At 40.6% G+C, this 23,770-nt stretch overlaps 2 protein-coding genes across 2 annotated transcripts in view; one reads left to right on the top strand and one right to left on the bottom strand.

Annotated features, from left to right (window-relative positions):
- The window catches only part of wwc3 (WWC family member 3), a 39,208-nt gene extending 22,751 nt beyond the window's left edge, over positions 1 to 16,457 (bottom strand). Inside the window, exons 1-2 of the mRNA XM_008407586.3 lie at positions 16,011 to 16,457; positions 496 to 605 (exon numbers count right to left, since the gene is read on the bottom strand). Of these exons, the coding sequence (XP_008405808.1) occupies positions 496 to 605; positions 16,011 to 16,156 (256 nt within the window). The 5' untranslated portion in view covers positions 16,157 to 16,457. The remainder of the gene's footprint in view (positions 1 to 495; positions 606 to 16,010) is intronic.
- A 1,925-nt stretch (positions 16,458 to 18,382) lies between these two features.
- On the top strand, positions 18,383 to 20,950 carry cldn33b (claudin 33b). The gene has a single exon (XM_008407585.3). It carries the CDS (start codon positions 19,899 to 19,901, stop codon positions 20,595 to 20,597), a length of 699 nt encoding a protein of 232 aa, XP_008405807.1. The 5' UTR covers positions 18,383 to 19,898; the 3' UTR covers positions 20,598 to 20,950.
- The last annotated feature ends 2,820 nt before the right edge of the window (positions 20,951 to 23,770 follow it).

Raw genomic sequence — 23,770 nt, 5'->3', positions numbered from 1 at the left:
AAATATTTACATGACTGATGATGGAAAGAGAAAAACATTAGCTCTGTTTGCTAAAGTTCTATTTAACCAGAAAAAGTTCAAGATGGTTTGAGGATTCTCTGACAGTAGCGTTTCCATTGACCAGATAAACGCGCAGATTGGAATTATGAAATTAAATTCAGTAGTAACCGGACGTTACTACTGGCCGAAATGACAAAGACAACAGAAAGTGGTAGGATGGTGGCATGGCATGTTTTTAACGATTTATTGTATGAACAATCTTATTTAATGGAAACGCTGCAATTGAGAAATTGTGTTTTTTTGACAGTTGAATATCGACAAAGTTTTGTGCACATTTGTAATGGAAACCCAGCTGGTGAATAAAGCATATTTCCAGGAGCATCTCTGAAACAGATCCTGTACCCTGGGCAGGGAAACTCCAGTGACGCTTTCAGCTCCTCTCACCATCCTCTGCACAACTACAATAGGAAATAGAGACCAAAGAGATGTACTCACTGTTGATGTGGTCGATGTAGTAAACTCCCACTTGTTGGTCGTAAACCTCCTCCCACCCCAGAGGCAGCTCATCTCCAACACAGTCAGCAAACGTTAGCGGTTTTGTGATCCTGGAATGAAAAGTTACAAAAATGGAGAACATTTAGCTATGGTATTACATATCTTACACTTTGTTTCACATAGGACAAAAGCAGTTTTTTTCTTCTATTCCTAGTGAACAGAGAAGCATTATTTGAGCCCTTAAAAACTAAAGATTCTGGCATAATGATGAACAAAGCAGCAGAGAAGTATCAAAACATGCATTTTTCCACCCAATTATGTAATTTTTTCCCCCCCGTTAGCATAAAGACACCTGCAGGGTTTTCTGCCTCATTTATTATGTAAATTGAGTTTAGTCAGTTAATGAAGGAGATAAAAAGTCAACATTCAACCACAGGTTGAACATGTTATTTCAGCAACAATTTACCGGCTTCAACATAGAACATAGTGTAAAAAGATCCACATTTGGCCGATTTGGGACACGAGACGTAAAGTATGCACATTGAAGGCATGGGCTGGTATAAAACTGCTGGTAGAAATAATTCATGATTCACAAAAAAAAAAAAAAAAAAAAAAAAATTGTCATGCATCAATCTTTTTTATGTCCATTTTTTGTTTGTGGCATTTTAAATAGTAACCTTCTTTCAGCCAGTTAACCAACAACATTGCTAAACCTCAGGATGCCTCATTACCAGCTCTTTCCAATCATGGACGTTTGTGTTTTCGCACTACCTTAGATTAATTCAAAGGAGAACTGAACCCCTTGGCATGAAGAATGAAGAATAGAAACTCAAGGCACCATCCTCCAAAATAGGTCTGAAGAAGTTCAGGACAGTACTAAAAACAACCTTTTGTTTTTAGTACCAGCACACATGAAGCTACTATGTATTTTTAGGGAAAAAAAAAAAAAAAAAAAAAACAAGACCAGAATTGGACATGAAAATCTGTGAATGTCTTCTGGGACAGCAAGACAAACTTTCATCAAAACCACTGAAGCACACCAATGAACAAACTTCAAAACAAGCTAAATGCAGCAAAAAAAAAAAAAAAAAAAAAAAAAGCGATAGCCTTGACCAGCACTAAACCTCAACCATTTCTGTGTTCTAGATGTTTTCAGTGTGACAATTTATGTTTTAACCTAGTGTCTACCTAGTTGGCCATCAGCATCCCACATAATAAAGCTAGCTGTTAAATTTAAATGTTGCTAATGAGAGCTACCAGGCTAGCTTAAACAATGTTGTAGCTTCTAATCAACTACACAGATTATAGTTTAATTTAGCCAAAAAGACATTTAAATACAAGAATAAGGTAATGCCCATCTGAACCACGTGGCAGAAAATATGAGCAATATGCTGATTGACAAGCCAGCGACTACTACAAACAGCAGCTGAATGTTCTCTGCATTCTAAGTATATAAAGATAAAAAAAACAATTTTAACAGCACAATGACTGACAATTGATTCAATGAGCTAAAAATAATCAGAAGTGCAAATAAAACTTTTATTTTCTTGTCATAGGATTATGGGGTCAGGATTGGTGGCAAATAAGACTGTCAACATTTGATAATTTTCTTCACATTCTGGATTTCTTATTTCAGAGATCAAATGACAGGCATCACATAAGCAGATGCATTCAGAGGCCCTCAAATTTAACAAAATCAAATCATGTTCAACAACAAACGATTGCTTTTGAGGTGAAATATTTTTTAAGCGTTTCCCATTCATTAAAATGCATGAGAACTATGAACTCTTCAATAACATTTTGAAGCCTGTTCACAATGCCAGCTACAAAAAGAAATTTATATTTTAATCACCAAACTACCCACAACTACCAGTCCACATGACGGTGAGCAGGTTGGATAATGGAATTAAAACCAGTAGCTGATCACCATCAATCACAGAGATCCTTGTACTGTGGGCGTGAGGCCTGGTAACCGGAAAGGTATGCATACAATGACGGGACTGCAAAGCGAGAGTAGCCGAGACATTCTGCTCTGCATTCCTCAGGAGACACACGCTTCAGCTTTCCTCTCCCAAAAACCTACTGCACTGGATCTCACTTCCACTTTCTTTTCTCTGTCAACAAAATGGTTTTCAGACAACGCCGTCGGTGCCGAGACACATGCTGCCAATTCAAATTAGAAGGCACCGCGTTAGTCAGCCACCGTCTCTCTCTCTCTCCCTCAAAAAAAGGACATTACGAAAGAGGGCGTACTCATAAAAATGTCTGATGTTCCAATAAAAGTATCAAGGAGCGGTGCTGAATCACACGCCGCGATGAATGAGTTGGGCTTGCCAAAAACAATCAGGGCTTCAAATTCAATGAACTGCCTTAGCATTTCACATATTTTTGGGGAATTCAACAGGTTAGGTTTGTTCTTGACATTCCAGAGATGTAATGCAGCAGTCCAGAATGTTACGATTGTGGGTTTCCTCATCATGTTTTCATTTATTTCCTCAAATGCCGATGAAACAATAAACTCACTAAAGTTAAACATACAAACTTTCAGAAATCGGTAGGTCTGGGTAAGAAAATTATGCAATCGAGTAATAGCATAAAACATGTTCTACACCTGTAAAAAGCTTCAAACCGCTTCAACAACCACAAGCTTTAAGGTTTTACACAGGCATTTTAAGTCAAAGACCAACACATTTCTGATAAGATAAAAAACATTTGTCCTCAAATGTGAGGAAGAAAAGGGACAAATATGGCTTTCTGCAATGTGACATGTACTGAAAAAAAAAATAAATCCAGTGCAACTAAATGCCTTTAAAAGTAATTATTGCATTGAGTCCACCTGTTTAATGGACTCATTAGTTTTGGCGTACAGCTGTTCTGAGAGACGCCAACCAGCCAACAGCATTAGACAAAGAAGTCTGAAAAATGCTGAAAATACTTCAGTGATGGGATATTTAGACATTTTTTTCCAACCAAGGATGAACAGGGACCTGGACAGACAGATCATGCACAATAAAAGTGTTTTAACCAAGACTGTAAAACGTGTTTAAATCACAATCTTGATAAACAGACAATCCACTGTCCACGTTATCCTTGAATGAACTCTTTTCTCACATGCTTCTCAACATTTGGTCCGACTGAACGCTGCTGCATTTGGACTGAACCCGATTCTTCTCTAGTAGCGGTGACGTTTACTTCCAGGTTGACGTCGTGTCAGGTTGCACCGGCATGAGGAATTGAGTTTAGTGTAAAACGAGCTTCAGCGAATGCCTCATCGCTGCTGCAAATCACATGAGAAACCCTGGTGCTTTCAAACGGAGGATGTTGGTGACGGCTGGGAGTGCTCTGTACTGTTTAGTTGATTTTTTTATTTTATTTTATTTTTAAAGTCGTTCGACAAACTGCAACGCCATGCACTTCGCACAGAACAACGCTGTATTCATTCACAACTGGAGGCCTGCATCGACAACTTTCAGTTAAAGCAGCGTTTCTCAATTCCGGTCCTCAGACCCCCCTGTCCTGCATGTTTTAGGCGTTTCCCTTCTGCCACACACCTGGATTGAATCTGTGGGTGATTAACAGGCTTCTGCAGTACTTGATGGTCATGCAATCATCTGAATCAGCTGTTCAGGAATAGAGGCACATCTAAAACATGCAGAGCAGGAGGGGCTTAGGAATGGAATTGAGAAGTACTGAGTTAATGTAACATTAAGATTTTTTTTTTTTTTGAGAAACTGAAAGGATGGCTCTCCTACAGAAACATGGCCGTCTTTAACCACGGTGGCTCTGGAGGAGCTGCAGCTCAAATGGAAGAATTTGTCAAAGGGACAAGTATTATTGGTGCATTCCACAAATCTGGCTTTATGAGAGATTGACAGAAAGAAAGTCATTGATACAACAAGGCCATGAGAAGTCTAATGTGCCGTGTGACTGCTGCAGCATATTTAGACTAATCAAAAAAGTCCTTCATGGTTATTAATGGCTTATTTTGGGCAAGAAGATTAGGGTCATGGAAAAAAAAAATGAATCGATTCTGATCTCAGAATTCTGACCTTTGACCTCAAAATATTAGTAAAAATTCTGAGATTAAAGTCTTTTTTTTCCCCAGTGGCCCCAATTCTCTTTTGTAAACCTGACCTGTTAATGTTCAGTCAGAACATAACAAATCTGGAGAAAATCAAATCTGAATCCATGTCTAGAGTTTAAATCTCAGCTACAAAGATGTTTATATTACTTCTCCAAGACGTTGCATTAAAAATGTATATTTTTTTCCCACAATAATTCACTTAAGTTTGAGCAACCACTATTTGACTTATTGAACAATGATCAGAAGATAAGAAAAGACATGCTTCATACAACTCCATGACAGACAACTGGTGGCATGACAGCAGTGGGTTAAAAGGAGCCGCACAAGTGGAGTTTGGAGACAAAGCAAACAAGGCCACGCTCCTTACCTGCTGCTGCTCTGAGTGTTTGTGAAAGGCAAACAAATGTCCAGACACTAACTGCTCTTTAAATACTTGGACAAGAACCAATCACACAGCGTGATAAATACTTTAGCTTGGAGGTTTTACTCTCAAGTACAGAGGTAAAAAAACTCCAAAATAAAGCAGGAGTTTCAAATGAAGGAGTTGTGCTATTCTTGGGAGTAAAAACAGAAAAACAAAGGAAAAAGAGGAAAGTTCAGAAGACGCATGGGGATGTGGGAAGCTATGTGACGTCAGCGGGAGTTTAATCCCAAACTGCCCTCTGACCCAGCGACAGAGACAAAGAGTGAAGGGGAGGAAAAAAAAAACATGTCCTCCGCTCACAGCTCTGAATGTTTGGTTTGTTACGCAGTCTTGTGACAGCGCTGTCCGTGTTCCAACTCATGCCTTGGGAGAGAGTCTAACCGCTGCCGGGCGGTCTCTTAAAGAGACGGGCGCACAGCAGGACGGAGCGGAGGTGTGTGTGATGATGACACCCGTTTAAAGAGCGGGTGTCAGCCAATTCATATGAAAGGTTTACGAAAATATTTTTAGAGATTAACCTCAGTCTGCGTCTGGGAGAGAAATCCTTGAGTCATTCTCCTGTCAGGCTGGCACGGTGACCTGGACTAAACCTGGGAGTGCTGACAGCGTGAAACGGCCAACACCAAATTAACTTGCCTTTGGCTTTTAGGGTTATAAAAGGCTTTTCATAATAACTATATTTATAAGCTGTCATTATAAAAGGCAGCTGCAGGATTAGTGCAACAGCTAGAGTCAGAAGGGGAGCATTAAGGAAGGTTCTTGCCCTGCTGGCCGTGTGAGTCATTAGGTGACCGATGCTTATAGAAATATCCCACATCTTCACGGTCCATATTTAAAGGCAGTCTTTAAAGCAGTTTAAGACATAATGCAGCACAGCATTAATGGCTCTGGTTTCCAGAGGACCATCACCGACTTTTTAGTTCCTAAAATTCCTTTAGGCTTTTTGAAGTTTATAATATTTTTGGTTGAAACGTTGGGTAAAAATGACAAGTTTGTAATTATTATTAGCCTCTGGATCTACAGCTAGAACTGCAGCAAACATGAGCTAGAAGACAGACTGGCTACCCTCCACTCTCTTTGCTCATCATCTTTTTGTGTTGTGGCTTTTTTTTTAGCTCTCAAATACATTTTGTTATAGACTTAGAGTCTCAAGGAGAGCAGAAAAGCTGAATTTGGAGTCTTCCAGAGCTGCGTAGATATCTTTGCATTTTGTTTGGGTCATATTTTTTTTAATCTGTTCAGTTTTTGACCCATTACATCATGGTATTTGCTGTGGAACTGCTGAACAAGGTCATGGACTTCCAGTTGACTAATTTTGCAAATCTGCCATTTTTATTCATCGCCATCAGCAGTGTAGAGGATACTTTAAATCTGTAAAAAAAAAAAAAAAAAAATTCACTGACATGACACCATGGCCAAATATAATGTGTTTGGAAGCTGGAAGATTCACTGAAAAACATAAATACAAGTTATCAGAGCTCAGACGACCGTCTTTGACCTGGTTAATCCGTTTGATGACGTTTATTTGCCAGCAGCATACAATTTTCTGCTAGAAAGTAGCCCATCATATACAAACTACATATCCTGCCATTTATGAAGGATAATGTAGTGACTGGCCTGTTGGCTGCACCAACAACAAACTACATCTACTCCCAACTCCTAAATAAATCACCTCCCTCTCATCATGCCTCAAACTTTCAAAACAGGAGTCGTTCAAACACCAATACGTATTGGACAAATAGTTTTTAAAAAAAATTAAATGCAGTGTTTTCACCTCATTTATACAAATATTTAAAAACAAAAAAGCAACCATTATTCTTACTGCTGCTAAAATATAGCAGTAGGAATGCACCAAAATACAAATATTTTGGTCCATAAACTTGAGGAAGCAGCCTTTTGAATATTTTAAAACAAAACTAATCAATAATCATCAATACACTGATACAATATATCATGAAATGTTTTTCTAACCACATTACCCAGTCCTACAACAAAGTAGGACATGCTTCATCAGCCAGCTGGGCAGCAGTGCACAGGAAGAGGTGAAGCTGAGTAACTTTATGCTCGCTTGCAAACTGTGGAGGGTTCTGTACCGATAACCGATCCACATTTGAAGCCACAAGCAAATGATCACCAAAATGTTAACTGCTACATTGAAATTACAGATAAATATACTCCTCTTCCAAATTTACACACAATTTAAATAAAAGGCTTTTCTGTGCAGTTTAATTTTCATTGAAAGTAGGTACGGATGTTTTTATTTTCAATGCTTTTCACGTTCATCATCATCATCTCTTTGGTCACAGAGAAGACTGAAAGTGATTCAGTCATCTAAAGACAGAGGAAAAGCAGAACGTGAAAATGACAAGCATGTTCAGCTACGGAGGGACGAGATGCTCCGGGGTCTGCTCGTGTCTCAGATAAACACATTTGGTTGTCGGAGACATTTGCTAATTCTAGAATAATCTGAGCCATTTTGGGTCGTCCCAGAGGATATTTCTATCTCCACAGCTCCCTCCCCACAGCCCCCCGCCTGGCGACACGCTGCTGCATGGGAAAGGCATGTGAAACTGGAGTCTTGAGCGGCCAGTGAAGTTGGGTCGTACCCAACAGCTAGATGCTGCACCTGGGCAGCAACAGCAATTCTCCACAAAGGGAACAGATCTCCCAAAAGAGAGATTATGTCATCACGGGATCCAAATAAGATGTTTTCATCAAGGTATGTCAAGGATGTAAAATGTTAGTTCTTAAAATTAGGTTCTCCATTATTGCAACTAGTACCCTTTTTGGTAGAGCACAGATGTGAAGCAATTTATGATAAACTGAACATGTTTAAATCTTGGGGATCCATCAGTTTTGTGGTCATCTACTCTACATATTTTCATAGATGAATCATGTTTAAATTTCTCATCATTTTTCTCAGGAAAACCTCCAACAAAGGCATGACCGTAACCTTCTTTTGTCTTTGGTAAAAGATCACAAGCGATTCCTCCCGCTAGCGCTAGACTCTCAAGTTTGTTTTGGTTGCATTTACCCAGAATACCCTGCACTATAGTCCACTCCCCGCTTTCAGAGTGGTCTCTGGTCTGCTTGCATCTGCAGTCAAACCCAGACCCAGGTATTTTTGGGGAACCAGAATTAGCTTTGTTGGTTCACATCAGAGTTTGAACATTCAAACTTCCTGAAAAGAAAGACTTTCTGGGAAAAACAGACTAGAGTTGGACAAAAGCGAACTAAACAGGCCTGTGTGAATGAACCCTTAGTCTCTTGTAAAGCTGCAATTATTTCAACACGACAAGATATTGCTGTAGCGCTGAAAATTTTGATTTGTTTCACATTTCCCCTCCCTTGCATATTTGTTTGTATGATGGGATATTTGTGTATTTGAATGTGCATATTAATTTGTAATTTTATTTTTTTTAAATCGAGAAATCACCATAATCTTACAAAAACTTATAAAATTATTTCATGCTGCCAACAGGAACCTCTCCATTTCCAAGCCTGAAAAGTATTCCTCTAAATGTTTTAATATAAAGATGTCTTAAAGCTCAATGTGACAGTTTTGAAGGCAAGGTTTAAATCTGTATCTTCATGACATAAATGCTACAAATATTGTAATTCATGTCAGCCACAGCAGAGAGCCTACTACGCTGCATTCCTGAAGTCGAAATCATAACAAACTCATCCAACCATCAAAACCTTTTCGTTGTCCCATCATCGCCCTAAACAAGCTGCCAAACTTGACAAAAAGCTAAGGAAATAAGCAAAGCTTAATCTCTGCATAATTGTGACCGGGAACAGCAGCAAATGCCACAACGGACGTCCTAGACAACACGATCACATCAAATTCTGCGCATTTTTTCCTTCTACCCTAAATGTCACCTGCTTCAAGTCCCACAGCATGACACAGGCAATCAGAAACAAAAGGGCCACAAGTGTCGCCGGCCTGAAAATTCCTGTCAGAGTTAAAAAAGAAACGTGGAAAACAACTTTGGGAGGAATGTCATTTATGTCCAGCCTCTCTGGCGCTGCATTTCAGAACAAGCAGCTGACACATGCGCTTCTCCCATTATATGTTGAATCTTATAGAAGTAGGTCTCTATAAGTAGACCGACATGTCCCGTCTCTGCACATTTAGACGGCGTCTGGACACACGGACAGGAGCGTACCAGGCATAAGTAAAGCAGCTCGGCTGTCGGGGATGAAGGGTTTGTCCCTACTGAACCGAGACGATACCTAAATACCAGCGGAATAATTAATTATGACTCAGTTATGCAATCCATGTATTGTAACCGTTTGTTTTTAATTCTTGCTTTTACTGACAAAAGTAAGATGTCTGCAGTGTAATCTTGTCACATTTGGTATGACTGCAAGGCCACCCTGCTAACTGTTAGCTTAGCACTAACAAATGGAAAAAGATTGATAAAAGTTCCTTTGAGGTCATAGCTGCCATTTTGGCTTTTGTTCTGATGGACCATCTCACACATGTTACAAACTCATCTGTGTTCATAATGTGAAAATATTAAGATGGCAAGATCGTTTACAAGTTACACATTTTCCACACTGCTCTCTTGCTCAGCCTCAAACACTTATCTTTACAACTTTTGTTCAATATCAGGGATCAGCATAATACAGACTCCATGCAACAGGCTAGATATTAGTCTGCCACCCAAACCATTGGGAATCCAACAATTACTTTAGCGATAATATTGCGATGACATTTCTGACTATTAAATTGTCCCAGTAATCATTGTGATAACCTGCAATATCGAGACCATTTTCAAGTAGTATATTGCCGCCTCAGAGACCAATAAACATTACGTTTCTAAAGAACTCTTAATAGAACTGGAAGATATTTTAAATATCCAAAATAAAAAATGCAAACAACTAAAACCAACTGGATCATCAAGTCTCTAAACATCATTAGAATGGAAATTAATGAGCTCATTTCATCATGCGATTAATTGATTGCTTATTGCGGCAGGCTTAGTGCCACACATCATGTTTGTAAAGCAGCAGACTGCAGGCGAGCAGTCGGAGAAGACAGCCTGACTAAATATGCCGATATCGGCTAATCATGCTTCAAGTGCCATTTAAAACACAAAACTTATACTTTTCTGAGCAATGAGCATATTTACCTGAAAGACACTACTCGGCTTGTGTTTACTCTAAATGCAACATGCATAACCCATTTCACGTGGAATTTTTAGAAATCTTAACGAATGCTGGTTTTCTTGTGGCAGTGTCAATTGTTGCTTTTCCTACTTAAAAAAAAACACGTTTGACTTTAAATTTTTGGGCAAGTCTCGTAATATTTTTACTCTAGTCTGTCGACTACAAGCTCCCCCCCCCCTCTTTTTGAATGAGAATTGTGCAGATGTGTAGACAAGAGGGGAAAAAAAACACAATGGTGCCCCCTGAGCACGAGGTTAGTCCACCGACTCTGGCATGTCCTGTTTAGGTAGTGTTCTTCACATTATACACACAGGGAAAGAACACACAGCTGCTGCTGATGATGAAAGGGCAAAGAGGCAAACAGATGAATGCTAAGCAGAATTTAAGCAATTAATAGTCAACTTTATAGTAGTAAATAAATCTGAGGTAGGCAGACAGGAAGTGGGACATCAAACTGATGTCAGCTGGAGGAAAGAGGTCCATAACAAGAAGTGGGTTAACACACTTATTGTCGATTCACTTCAAACACAGGGCAAAATGACAGTCGATGTTCAGCAACAGCCTCCGCAGCGAAAGAAAAAAAAAAAAAATCATAATGAAAACACTGGGGGAAGCAAAACAGCGGGGTCCAGCGCATGTGAATAACCTTTCAGTGCTGGAAACACAGCTCACCCTTTCCAGAATAATTTAATTTGGTGTGCTTTGTGACCAAGCATAAAGGCCTCCCTTTGCCGAGCGGCAGGACGACCATGACTGTTGCATAACAGAGCTAATAAAGGAGGCCTGCGGGCCCCGGGATGAGAGGAGGGAGACACATGGGAACTGCCTCCGTCCTGCTGCTTTGTCTGGGGGCGCGAGCGAGCAAAGAGCCCCCCCCATTCACCCCCCTGGAGCATAAGTGTAGGCATGCCTAGCATAACACTCATTCCACAGCAACAAAAAAAGCCCCACAGAAGTGCCTGGGTTATCTGCGGGAGCTGGCCGGGCGTTGCTAGAGGCGTCCATCATCCGTAGAGACGTGAACATCCCTGATGCTGAAGGCCAAACGAGTTTGTCTAGGTCATAGGTCTCAAACCCCTGGAGGGCCGCTGTCCTGCCAACTTTTAGATGCGCCTCTGTTGCACCACACCTGAATAGAATAATTAGGTCATTAGCAAGGCTCTGGAGAACATCTCTACACGAGGAGGTAATTAAGCCATTTCATTTCAGTGTTTTGTACCTGTGGCACATTTAAAAACTGCAGGACAGCAGCCCTTGAGGACTGGAGTTTGACACCCCTGGTCTAGGTATACCGCAGGTATCCGTTCACACTTCCATCCAAGTTTTCACTACATGCCGCCACCTAACCCAAAGCAGGTCCGTCTGAACAAGCCTGAACTCTGGCTGGTCTACGCAACTCCATTACTGCACATCACCATCATCTCTGGTAATTACGATTGCGATGAATGGCTCTTGTGTTTCAGAGATTAGACGATGATCTGCCGCTGATTCTTTGTGAACTGGCAAGTGCACTCTGAACGGCTCCGCCATCCAGATGGGAGACATTAGATCCCAGCAGGAGAACGCTCTCTGAAACAACCGCTCAAAAAAAAAAAAAAGAAAAAAAAAAAAAAAAGAAAAATGGAGAAGCTCACAGGAAAATCTGAATTTGAGTTTACTCTTGAAAACGACATGCTACCACGTTACAGTGGTGTAGATTAATCGCTTCAAAAAAAAGGCCTGAAGTGGCTTTGCGTATGCGATTCTTAGTCATTTAAGAGCAACACCACCTAGGACACCATTTCTTGCCTTCTCTGATCTGAACTCTCATTTGGTGCAGCTGAACTACTGCTGCAGATTGTGGGAATTACCTGCTGGAGCAAAACAACTTCAGGAAATCCCCTGAGAACCTGGTTGACTTCTATTCACTTTAGCTGGGCAAATGTTCCGATTTAAAAACTTTGGCAAAAGTGGCGCTTATATAATTCCAGTGTCCATTGTAGCACAGGGCGCAGATTCATCTCCAAGCTCCACATTAACAGACATTTGACTACATACACATACGTGGTTCAAGCAGTACTTTTGTTTAGGTCAAGTGATCAAAAGAATAATAAATTCTATATCAATTAGGATTATTATAATAAACGATATTCAATAGCATTTCATCTAGGCCTGGCAATAAATCAATATACAATACGTTTGATAGAATATCCAGTAATTCCATTGAATGCCAATCCATAACTGTACAGCATTCTGGGGGATGTAGGATGAGGTTAGAAGATGTAGGGTAGGTTAGAGGCATTAACCAACTCATTCTTTGGTTACCTAGCAACATGTAGTTACTTGCGCAGCAGCAGCTTCAGATTTCGCCACCGTGCCTCATAGCAGTTTTAAAAAAAAGGCGTGTAGTGAAACCTGGGGATAAAAACAACAAAAGGTCATGCCACCATTTTGGCAGTAATTTGGATATTTAGACTGATCAATAATCATCTATATTGACTCATACCACAATATCATCCAGCAGGAATAACTATTCAATTATGTTAAAATCGTTTACTTTCAGCAAATGCAGTGAAACTGTTTTAGTACTATGAGAATCTCACACCTGATCAGTATAATTTAAATGTTTTCAGACTGCTTTCAAAAGAAAAAAAACAAACCGAGAGAAAAAGCTTTGATTAGCCAGACTCAAACACACCCAACATTAGGACAGTTTTATCTTAATAGGTGACTTCATGCCATCTTTAAAGACTCCAATGACAGCATAACACGTTATCTCATCTAAAGAGCTATAAATCACCAGTGAGCGAGCGGATGATGTATGCTTCCTTAATTAGCTTTAAACAGAAGAGCTGTCAAACTAGGCTTTTAAGTCTACATTACGCTCGAGTAGCTTTCAAAGTGAAGGAGAAAAACATTAGGTCAAAGCCCGACAACATTTTGATCTGATGCATGTCTGCCAGTCAGATTTAGTAGCAGGTAAAGAGAAATTTATAGGAAAGGCCGTTTCAGGTGGCGACAGAAGACATTCCTCTGCTTAGATAGCCAATAAATCACCGAGCAGCACCAGAACAAATGCAGGAAACATTCCTTTAGTCATGTAAACCTACAAACTCCCCCCAACAGACGCCCACTGCTGGAAGAAGCTGTGAAACGGCGATGAACCCTGTGCAACAATGCTTCATCAAAAAGCAGGGAGGAGTGGGTGGGGGTTCTTCCAAGAAAATCTGGGTTTTCTAGATTACATCCAGCTACAGTGTTCACCCTCCTGCTGGAATCAGAGGCCAGAAATGTTGAGCATTTCTTTGCTCAAGTCCTCAGTTGCTCATTGTGACAGATGAAGGTTCAGTTTGCTTCCACCTTTCTTGTGCTCTGACCTGCATCACAAGTTCTTGGGCAGTGATCTCCTGGGAATTTGAGAATTGAAAGTTTCCCTTTGCCGGCAAAACTGCAGATTTGTGTCACTACCTTCTTAGTTTTTGTTTTTTTTTTTACCTTGTGAACTTTTCCAAAATGTCCCTGATTACTACAACGAAGATGAATATATTTCAGTGATTTTATGCAAACAAAGCAGCACAGCAGAAGGAAAAAAATTTACAGAAATTTCTACACATAAAAATCTGAAATGTGTGGCGTGCATCTACATTCATGGCTTCCCCAACACTGATGCTCCTAAATAAAGCCTATTAAAACATAATACATTCATCTGAGAAGCAGCCAAGAAGTCCATCAGATTTGCAAAGATCCACAGTTCAGGTAGGAGAGCTCATTGGCATGACAACCATTAAAAATCCATCATCACAAAAAAAAAAAAAAACCCTGTTCTATTTGGGGTGCTGTGGTCAGATGAGATCAGAACTAAAAAAATTTGACCCATTTCAAAGAAAAATAAATGCTGGATATTACAAGCATTTGGACCAAAAAGTTAATTTGCAAAAAATAAAAAATAAAAAAATTAAACTATTTTAAGTCAAAAACTTGTTCTACAGAAGGATGTATACTTTGGCAATAAGCAAAGTTATAAGTTAAATCAATAAAAATATTAATAGATCTGAAACAGTTTTCAAGTATGGGCAATAGGTATTGTTGCCCAGGGTGCTATTCCAACCGGGGTGGCATACGCACTTGGGGTTAAAAAAAATAAAAAAAAGGAATTTGTTCCCCTAATGAGTTTTACATTTTTACAATTAAAGCATGGCTGCACACTATAGAAAAACACAAATCAAGTGTTTGCTTCTTACTAGCATTTGGTGCTAAAAACAAAACCATTTTATTCTTTTCATATGGCTCTAAATACAGAGTATCGAGAGGTCTCACCTGGTTTATTTTGCACTGAACATGGATTTTCTAAAAACAGTTTGACATTTCTGAAACCTTTGTTCCACTTCTGAATACACACTAAACAGCACGTTTACTCGTTTTTCTAGCATTACAACTCCCCTAGATGAAAATATTTTACTCTGCTCAGACTGCTTAAGCCATCGTTTCATTTTGTAAAATCATCGTTTTTCTTTTGCGTGGGGACCAAAAAGAAAAAAAGGGTACCACGAACAGAATGAAGCGGCATTTTTCCAAGAACAACCTGCGGGTATTATGGACTAGGTGTAAAGTGAGTGAAAAAAGCAGCCAGAGTTTAAATAAAAACAGAATGAACTCTGAAAATATCAATTACTACTACTTAAATGTCTACAAGTCAACATGGGTTCCATGTATGGATTTGGTGAAAGACATTCTCCCCCCCCCCCATTATCATACTCTGCGCCTTGCAGGATTCAAATGAGCTACAAAGACAAGACTCTTGTCTCTAGCCGTACGATAAAGGGCTGCTTTGATGATTTCCACCTTTCCCTTACATTACAGTAGAGGTAAAGTACTTGCAATAATTCCCAGTAATCTCGTAAATCTGCTTCAACTCCCCCGCTTGAGCCCGTTTCTGGGCTGGTGAAATCCAAGTCCCCACAAAAGCACATCCTTGCAGCTTTCCCACTGGCCCAACTAGCATTCTTCACATATTTCCACGAAGGTTTCTGGGAGTTGGAGTCTCAAGCTCGCTACTCTACTACTGCTGCTCCACTCCTTAACCCCAGTCAAAAAAAAAAAAAAACCACACACACACACACAATCACGACCACTTTGACATAAACAAGCAGACTTTTTAGGCCAGTTCTTGACGCGCCGCTCATCTGAAGGAGGTGTCTGTGTGAAAGAGGAGAGGGAGAGCTGCAAAACAATGGCTCTCTGTTGAGATTCGTCAGCCAGGAATGTTTCAGGTCACTGAAAGTCATCAAGTCAAAGAGTGAACTGATGAGTTCAGGTGATTGGAGTATCAAGCTCGCGCTTCCTTGAGGCTCAGGACTAATGCCTTGGTTGACCAGACAGACTGGGTTACTACTGGTTCAACAGAGGCTGCTGGTCTGGTGACACCAAACTCCTCTGAAACACAACAAACCGGAAAGGCTGAGGCTGCTGCTGCTGCCCCAACTCCCTGTCAAAACACTGTCAGGCTTGATGTGTGGAGGGACACGATGGGAACACATTAAAGTAGCCAGCATGGTGCATTGATATGATGGGCGTTTCACGCACACACCCCTGTTTCAGGAGGTCACAACTCCTGCTCAATCTCAGCTGATCAGAGATTCCCAGCTAATTCAGCCACATCAAGCTGGAATCTGATTAAATGGAGGGAAGAATGAGCACACTGACACACACACACGTTCTATATCTGGGGGAAACATTTCGTTTTCAGACAGCCCTTACATGTGCGCACATAGTTTAGAAAGTTAACTTGTTGAATTAACATACCCTCTGTGAGCGTGTGTAATCCCACTACCCCCAGGCCTCCAGCCTACCTACCTATCTCTGGGGTCAATCCACGAAGTTTGCCGGGTGTTGTGGTCGATGTAAAACACTCTGCCGTCGTAATCCCGGGCTTCCTCCCAGCCCGCGGGCAGCGGCAGCTCCGAGCTCTCTCTCCGCTTACCGCTGCTGACCCACGGCATAGTGTCGAGACGGTGAGTCTGGCAGAAGCCCCCCTGCCCTGTTTTTTTTTTTTTGTTTTTTTTTTTATCTCCCCCGAAAAAAAAAAAGAGAGTCGTCGGTCTTCACTGCATTACAAAGCGACTCCACCTCGACGCGATGGGGAAAGGAAACGCGAAAATAGCAAGTTTCCACCGAGGTTCTCCGCTGAAAAAGTCCCGCGGGAGGAACATCCACTTTCTTCCACTACTGCTCCCCTAAAAACAGTCCAGCGGCGTTCTCGCGGTCCTCCATGTTCGCCTCTCCACCATATTTCATTCCTTCGTGTCGGTCCATATTTGGGGGCGGATTTGCATAAACGCTCGGACGTACGACTGAGCGAGTTCCTCCGACCAATGGGGAAACTCTGCGAATCAGCACTCTCATTAGAACTAATTACTACCACCCGAGCAGGGGATTTAAAGTGACTTTAAAATGTCGCGCCACTTCAGAGTTTTATCATTACACCAGTGGAAGATATAAACACACCAAGAGTAGCTAAGAAAAGCAGAAAAAAATTAAAGAAAAACTTTTCACGTATTGGTCAGTAGGACACTACCACATTTTAGTTTGACTTAAAAACAAGTATTTTATAACTAAGATAAAACAGTAAATATATTTAATATAAAGACGAGGAAAAACTTTGATTTAAACACACGGACTCCTCCCACTAAGTTTGCTGCTGTGATTGCGGTGGCAGCGGTACAACAGCGCCATCTTGTGTCTATTATCCAAATAGCATCTCAGTGAAGTGTATCGGTTTCTCTGCTGCTAGTCAACAAAATTCAGTGTATTTCAGTAATTTAATTCAAATTAAATTCTTTGCAGACACCGATTAAATTCATTTCACACACAGTGATATATTTCAAGCAAGAAATGGAAAATTTAGTTTCTCAGAAAACTTAAAAAAGACAACAACAAAACAGTGGGGAACACATTTCTCTGACAGTTTTTCTAGCAGACATTCATTGACACCATAGACATAATATAAGAGTAGACCCCGCATTGGCTGCTCCGGCGCAGGAAATACGGCGGCCATCTTGGAACGGTCGTCCCTCCTACTTTGCTCAACCAAAACAGCAGAAGATGCCTCAGCACTGCGGGGTATTGTTGTTAGGATCGATGGACTATTGATGTGAGGGCTCCACAAACAACATTTCACAAGTAAGATGGACATATTATTGTGTATGTTTTGTGATTAGAATATTACTTTACTGTATTTATGTCCACCCGCGAGATACCAGCTAATATTAGCTATAGTGCTTGGTGTAATACGGGGTTCAGCCCCGCTACGAAGGCTAACTGAGATTCCGTAAATCTAAAAAAAATTAATTATTCTCTAACATTGACTTAGATTATCTGACATAAGAGCCTACATTAGAAATTAAACAATGTAACATATATTATAAAACTTATATTATGTGTTATAACATTCATTAGCAAAGTTTACACAGGTGGTAAAGACTATTATGTAATTCTTTCACTCTGTCAAAAGTAAGATACATCCCAAATCTTCCGTTTGTGTTTTGAAGGTTTCATACAGACACGACGTGAGGAAGAAGAGGGAGATATTTTTAAAGAGAGACGGATTCACTGCAGCACGGATGAATCTCGCATCGGATTTTGGACTCAATCTGCTGAATCTTTCTGAAGCTAGAACTCGTCGGCTGAAAAACATATATATATATATATATATATATATATATATATATATATATATATATATATATATATATATATATATATATATATATATATCTCCAATATATATTATTCAGTATTAATCATTATTTATTTGTGTCATTATTAATCATTAATCATTTATTTGTGTTTGTATAGTTATATTAATATGTATTGATATTACTAAATGATTTATTAAATAAATTATGAACGACTGTGTGCTTTGTAATATGCTCATCATACAGAATATTCCATCCCTACTCTATTGTTATAGCCACTAAGCATATTGAAATATGCTGAACTATGTATTAAAAACATACTTAAAAAATACAATTGTTTATAAATGTAGCTTTGATAGATGCTTAAATATGGTTTCCAGTAACAAAAAAGCGTGTTATGATCGATTAAATGCGCTGATACGCAGTGGCACAACTACACATTATTCAGGTGGATGCGAAAACATAGATCCCCCCCTCCCCCCCAGGGAAGGAACGTCAGGGTGAAGGAGCGACTCGATTTCTTTTTTTTCCCAACAGTTGATATTTTTGTAATAAAAAAATCTCTCTTTTTTGCCATTTGTATTCAAATTTTCAGAGAAGCAGAATGTGGTGTTTTGAACAGCTCTCAGTCAAACTCATTAAAACTGACTGAAATAAACACTTGAAATGCATCAGTTGGTCGGTAAAGTCTCCATATATATTTCCATAGTTAACAAAAATGGCTGAACGGAATTACAACAATAAATTCACTTATCCATCTGAATTTATTTGTTCATTTCCTGCATACCTTAAATATAACAACAACAAAATCAAACCCGAACCCATTCCAATATAGTTCTTCCTGTATGTTTTTTAGAGTCTGATTTTTGGGTGTATTTGGACTTGACTGAAGTGGAACACAAGAAATCCCACGTGTTTGTCGCCCTCATGCGGCCGAATGAAGGAACTGCAGCGGCGCTGCTGCCACCCATTTCCTCAGTTTTTAACAAGTGTCTGCTACAGCAACAACACAAAAGCAATTTAATAGGAAAATAAGTTAACAAAGAAGTGGGGTTTTGCTTCCTCTTCTTTTTTTTTTTCTTTTTTTTTTACTTTAAACAGCATGGGAAGTTTCTTCTGAAGTTGTCCCTCTCACACTGTTTGAATACAAACAGAAGCTTCCTTTTTCTCTTCCACGAGGAGATTGATTTGGCATTGTTCTGTCTGAGTCTTTGTCCGGACATCAGAACTCTCAGCTGGGGATTTTATTGCCTTTTTGTTTGCGGTTCGAACAATGTTCTTAAGAACGGGAAACATTTTCTCACATCTCGACTTTGATCTGCAGCCTCCTACGATTGTTTCCCACAGGCTCTGCTGTGTTCGTAAGAGACGAGACAATAAGCTGCTCTGTTGTTTCACATTCAGTCACATGCAGCCCGAATCTAAAAGCAGTTAGCCCAAACTGATGAACACGACAGAATTTGCAACCCAGTTCTGTTGCTCTCTTGAATGTATGGAAGCCTGTTTGTGTGTGTTTCTCTCTGATTCTACGCCATTTTGCATGTCTTTGTTCCATTTTAAGGACTTTTACATCTGGAAATAGTTGCTTCTTACATGTCCAGAACAAACTGCTTGGCTTTCTGTCCTCATGCATTGACATATCTCAGGATAAAACACACAGGATGCAAAAACAAACATGAAAGAAGTCTTTTTTTTTTCTGCCGTAACATAGATTGATATCTTGTCTACGTCTAATGACCTCTCCTGTGGCTTGGAGCTTGGGGAAATGCTTGACAATGGCTTCATCTAAACGAAGCCATCTCTGCCTCTGCTCCTGCTGCCCATTGGCATGGTGGCGGGATAGCAAAGGGGGAGGTCCAAACAAGCCCCCTCTCCTTCCTGCATCAGAAGATGTGTGCTCCTCTGAGTGGAAAGTGTTTGTGAACAAGCGCCGAGCCCTGAGCCAGAACAGTCAGCTCTAATTACCAGGCGCTTTGAGCAGCCTCCGTCCCGACCGGACTCCGAGAGGCCTCTCCATCCCAGGCGCAGCCGGTGAAGGGGAACTCTCATGGATCTCTTGAACGTGGAGGCCGGAGAGGCAAGGAGACGCATGGACTCGCCTGCCTGCGTCTTGGAACTGCTGGGTCTGCTGGTCTACGTCGGGGCATGGCTCTGCGCTCTGGGCAGCACCATCCTGCCGCAGTGGCTGACCAAGTCCACCTCTCTGCTGCCCACCGAGAGTTACGACTTGGGACTGTGGGAGACCTGTGTGGTCCAGGACATTGGCGGCATGGAGTGCAGGTCTTATGACAGCCTTTTGGGCCTTTCCAGTGACCTCAAACTGGCCCGCATCTTGATGTGCACCGCCCTCGCCGTGGGCTTGGTGGGAATCGTGGTCGCCATACCTGGACTCCACCTGATCAACATCTGCAAAGACTATGAAGGCCACCGAACCAAGAGGACTCTGACCATCGCTGGAGGGGTGCTGGGGATGATGTCCGGGGTGCTCTGTCTGGTCCCAGTCTCCTACGTCGCTCATTTGGCGGTGATGCATTTCTTTGACGAGAAGGTTCCTGAGGTGGTGCCTCGGTGGGAGTTCGGAGACGCCTTGTTCTGCGGCTGGGCAGCAGGGTTCCTCCTGGTGGTGGCTGGGCTGATCATGGTGACCTCCACCTGGTGCTCCCAGGCGGAACACCACCCTGCGCCACAGAGAAGGTGCCACGCCAAGAGAGACCGTGACCTCAGAAAACGCTCTGAGTACGTTTAACGAACGGAACAGCACGATCACCTGTAGAGGTGCACTTCAAACTGCTTTGCACCAATGACGTCACTGATTTTTATATATTAAATGCAAGATAATGTGTAATAGCTGATCCAGCCCCCCAAAAAACACAAAAACAAAAAACACAGGCTTTAATTTGTAATGTTTTAGCTCTTTTAAACACTCACATGCACAATCAGACGTCGCATTACAAGATGACCTGCTGTGATTAGTACAAGTGAATATTTTTTGTAAAGGGAGGTTTTATAAAATATACTTTGTGTTATGGGTTGGCTTTCATTTATCACTTTCAAAATGAAAAATAAACTATTAAAGGCTTTTGTTAGGCTTTCTGTTAATGTCTGTTATTCTTAATTCTGAAGCTCAGATCGTTTCTTAGAACCACTTTTTTTGTGAGTTCGCTCTGGTTTTCTGGTGAGGTGCATCGTCTGATTCGGATCGGGTCTGAAGGTAAGCATTTTGCTTATAAGATCCATGCAAGAAATATAGCCTTTCTTTCATTTTGTCTTGTGACCTGGACATTTGATTGTGTTTTTGAAACCTCTTTTTGCATAACCTTTGATGTGCTAATACATTTTGGCTTGTTTTTTTTTTCTTCATCTACTTTTATATGCCTTTCAAACTAAAAAGAGCAATTTACAGCACTTTTTAAAATAATCTAACATTGAAATATTGTCAAAATTTCATAGTTATTTGTTTCCCTCCGAGTTAAGACACGCATGCTGTAAATGTAATAATTCCCACAGAAGATGGAAAGAAAATCCACTTGTGTTGTTTTTTTGTTGTTGTTTTTTTGACAGAGGGAAACTACCAAAAGTTAGCGGTTAATAATGATATTCATTAAAAAAAAAAAGAGAAAAAGAAAAATGTAGATGCACTAGCCTCTTCAAAGGTTTTTGCGCTCCCAAACAGATTCCTTCTGTTTTTGTTGCTCATTTCTACATCATACTTATTATTAATCTACTTTCCCAAACTATTGGGGATCTTTTTATTTATTTAGTTTTTAACCATTTTTGACCAGTCTATTTTCCTATTGTTGAGTCATGAACACTAACCTGAGCCGGGCTAGAGGAGGTCTGCAGAGCCGTTGATGTTGTTCTGGATGACATGTTGATGATTTCTGGACTGATTTTGATTGGTCAGCCGCTGCCGTTCCAGGTTTTCCCCATTTGTCACTGACTCTGTTTCTCATTTGTCCTTGAACTTCTTTGCATCACAATGTAATTTATTGCTTTTTGCGACCGTTTAGCCTGCTTTACGTTTATTATCAGATACTCTTTAAGTGTTTTCATTGATTATACGGGTCTGGCGGTTGTCAGAGCTGGGTGTGTCTTTAGCAAACCTTAAGCTACAAGTCTAATCATCAGAGCTAATTTGTGATTTAACAAGAAAAGAATATATTCCCAAAACAAGTTAAACCATTTGGAAGCTGCATGTTGTGTTCAGTCAGGCTTCCTTTGTCTGTAATTAAAATGAGGTTGATGATCTGAAGCATATGTGTGTGATAAAAAGCACAGAAAAAAACAAAACAAATTGTTACAAAAAAAAAAGGTAAATACAAAACAAAGGAGTCACCGAAGGGTTAATTTTGTGTTGGTAAAATGCTGAAAGACCCGAGGCCGTGTGCAGCAGTGTCTTGGTTTGTGGTCTGTTATGTCAGAGGTTTTAGGCACCGGCCAAACCACAGCCACCCTCAGACGACCGGTCAGGTCAGGAGGGGGGCCGAAGGGACTAAAAACAGCCGTCAGGTGTGTCTGCGGCGGTGGAAACACAGCTTGAGGCTAATTCCATCAGATTTCCTGGTCACTCACAGAGCTAAGCTGTGTTTAATGAATACTTTAATGGCCGAAGAATGTAGCACACGTTGACATAATTACACAAATTTGCCAGGGGTCAGAGTGTGTCACCGCTCACCGCGGTCCGAGCCGGCCCGCGTGGCTTTGCATGCACACAGGTAGAGCGGTGCACAACGCGTCGTACGCTGCGTAAAACCTTTCCTTTATATCAGTTGTGCTTTCTGAGGAGCGGGCTCTTCCAGAATGAAGTTAATAAGAGATAATGATGTTGTCACAGGAGCATGTCTCCCGAGGGGCCCTGAGACGGGACTGGCTGACTGACGGTGGTTCTGTTGAGACTCCCAGAGCCACAGGCGCTTGGAGCAGAGTGAGAGAATGTCTGCACTGCAAAAACACACAACCTGACTAAGTGTTTTTGGTCTAGTTTCTAGTTCAAGTATCCTGGCATACTTGAGGTCAATAAGTCCTGAATATTGATGGAAAAGTACAAGCTGTGAGTGAAATAATCTGCCTGCGGAACAAGCACAGGCAGATTATTTCTCATATTCAAGAATTATTGATTTAAGATAAGCATCCATCTCTTGCTGAAAAGTTACTTGCATGTTAGTTTAGTGTTATTTCAAGTGTACTAAGATATTTGCACTAGGAACTAAACCAAAAATACTCTGTAAGATTATATGTTTGCACTTTGATTAGCCTTATTTATATGTTTCTGCGGGTTACCAACAAAGTGGTCTAAAGATTTTCATTTCAGTTTTTACCATAACATTTGTTCCAATCTATTATCTTTTAATTCATTTACATATTACTGACAAGCATGAGTTAGAAAAAAAACCCCATTTCGGTCAGTTGTAAACATTCAGCGCGACCGCAGTCCAAACAAGGAGATTATTCTTGGTTCTGTCTCAGTCTAGTTTGGTTACTTTGATGGACAAGTTTCTGGATCTGTCTGTTCCTTTACCAACACAAAGCGCGCCCTCCCTCGTTTCTCTCAGACGGAAAAGAAGAGGAGTCGTCACAAGGGAGTGATTAGCCAATCAGGAGTGGATTTTGATGTCACTAATTGAATTTACAGGGACAAAAATTAAAATATTTTGTCCCTGTCGCCAATTTCAGGTACAATCTTTCCCAAATAAAGAACATCGACTTGGAATGTCTAAAAAGAAAAAGGTGCTTTTGTTGGCCCGTTAACTTTTGCATTTGTTTTTAATTTTGGCAGTTTGGATCCTCCATACATTACAGGCCCCAGAGAAGGACTGCAGTCCACCATTTTGAAAGCTATTAGCTGTAGGAAGGGTCCAAAATCAACTGTGGAGATTCTCCTGTGGATTGCAGTATGCTTCTAGCTCCTGCGAGTCTGGG

This window comes from Poecilia reticulata, chromosome 4 (assembly GCF_904066995.2).
Source record: "Poecilia reticulata chromosome 4, P_reticulata-male-v2, whole genome shotgun sequence".
Classification (NCBI taxonomy): domain Eukaryota; kingdom Metazoa; phylum Chordata; class Actinopteri; order Cyprinodontiformes; family Poeciliidae; genus Poecilia; species Poecilia reticulata.
The sequence above is the reverse complement of the archived record's forward strand: the minus strand, read 5'-3'. Positions and strand labels throughout refer to the sequence as shown.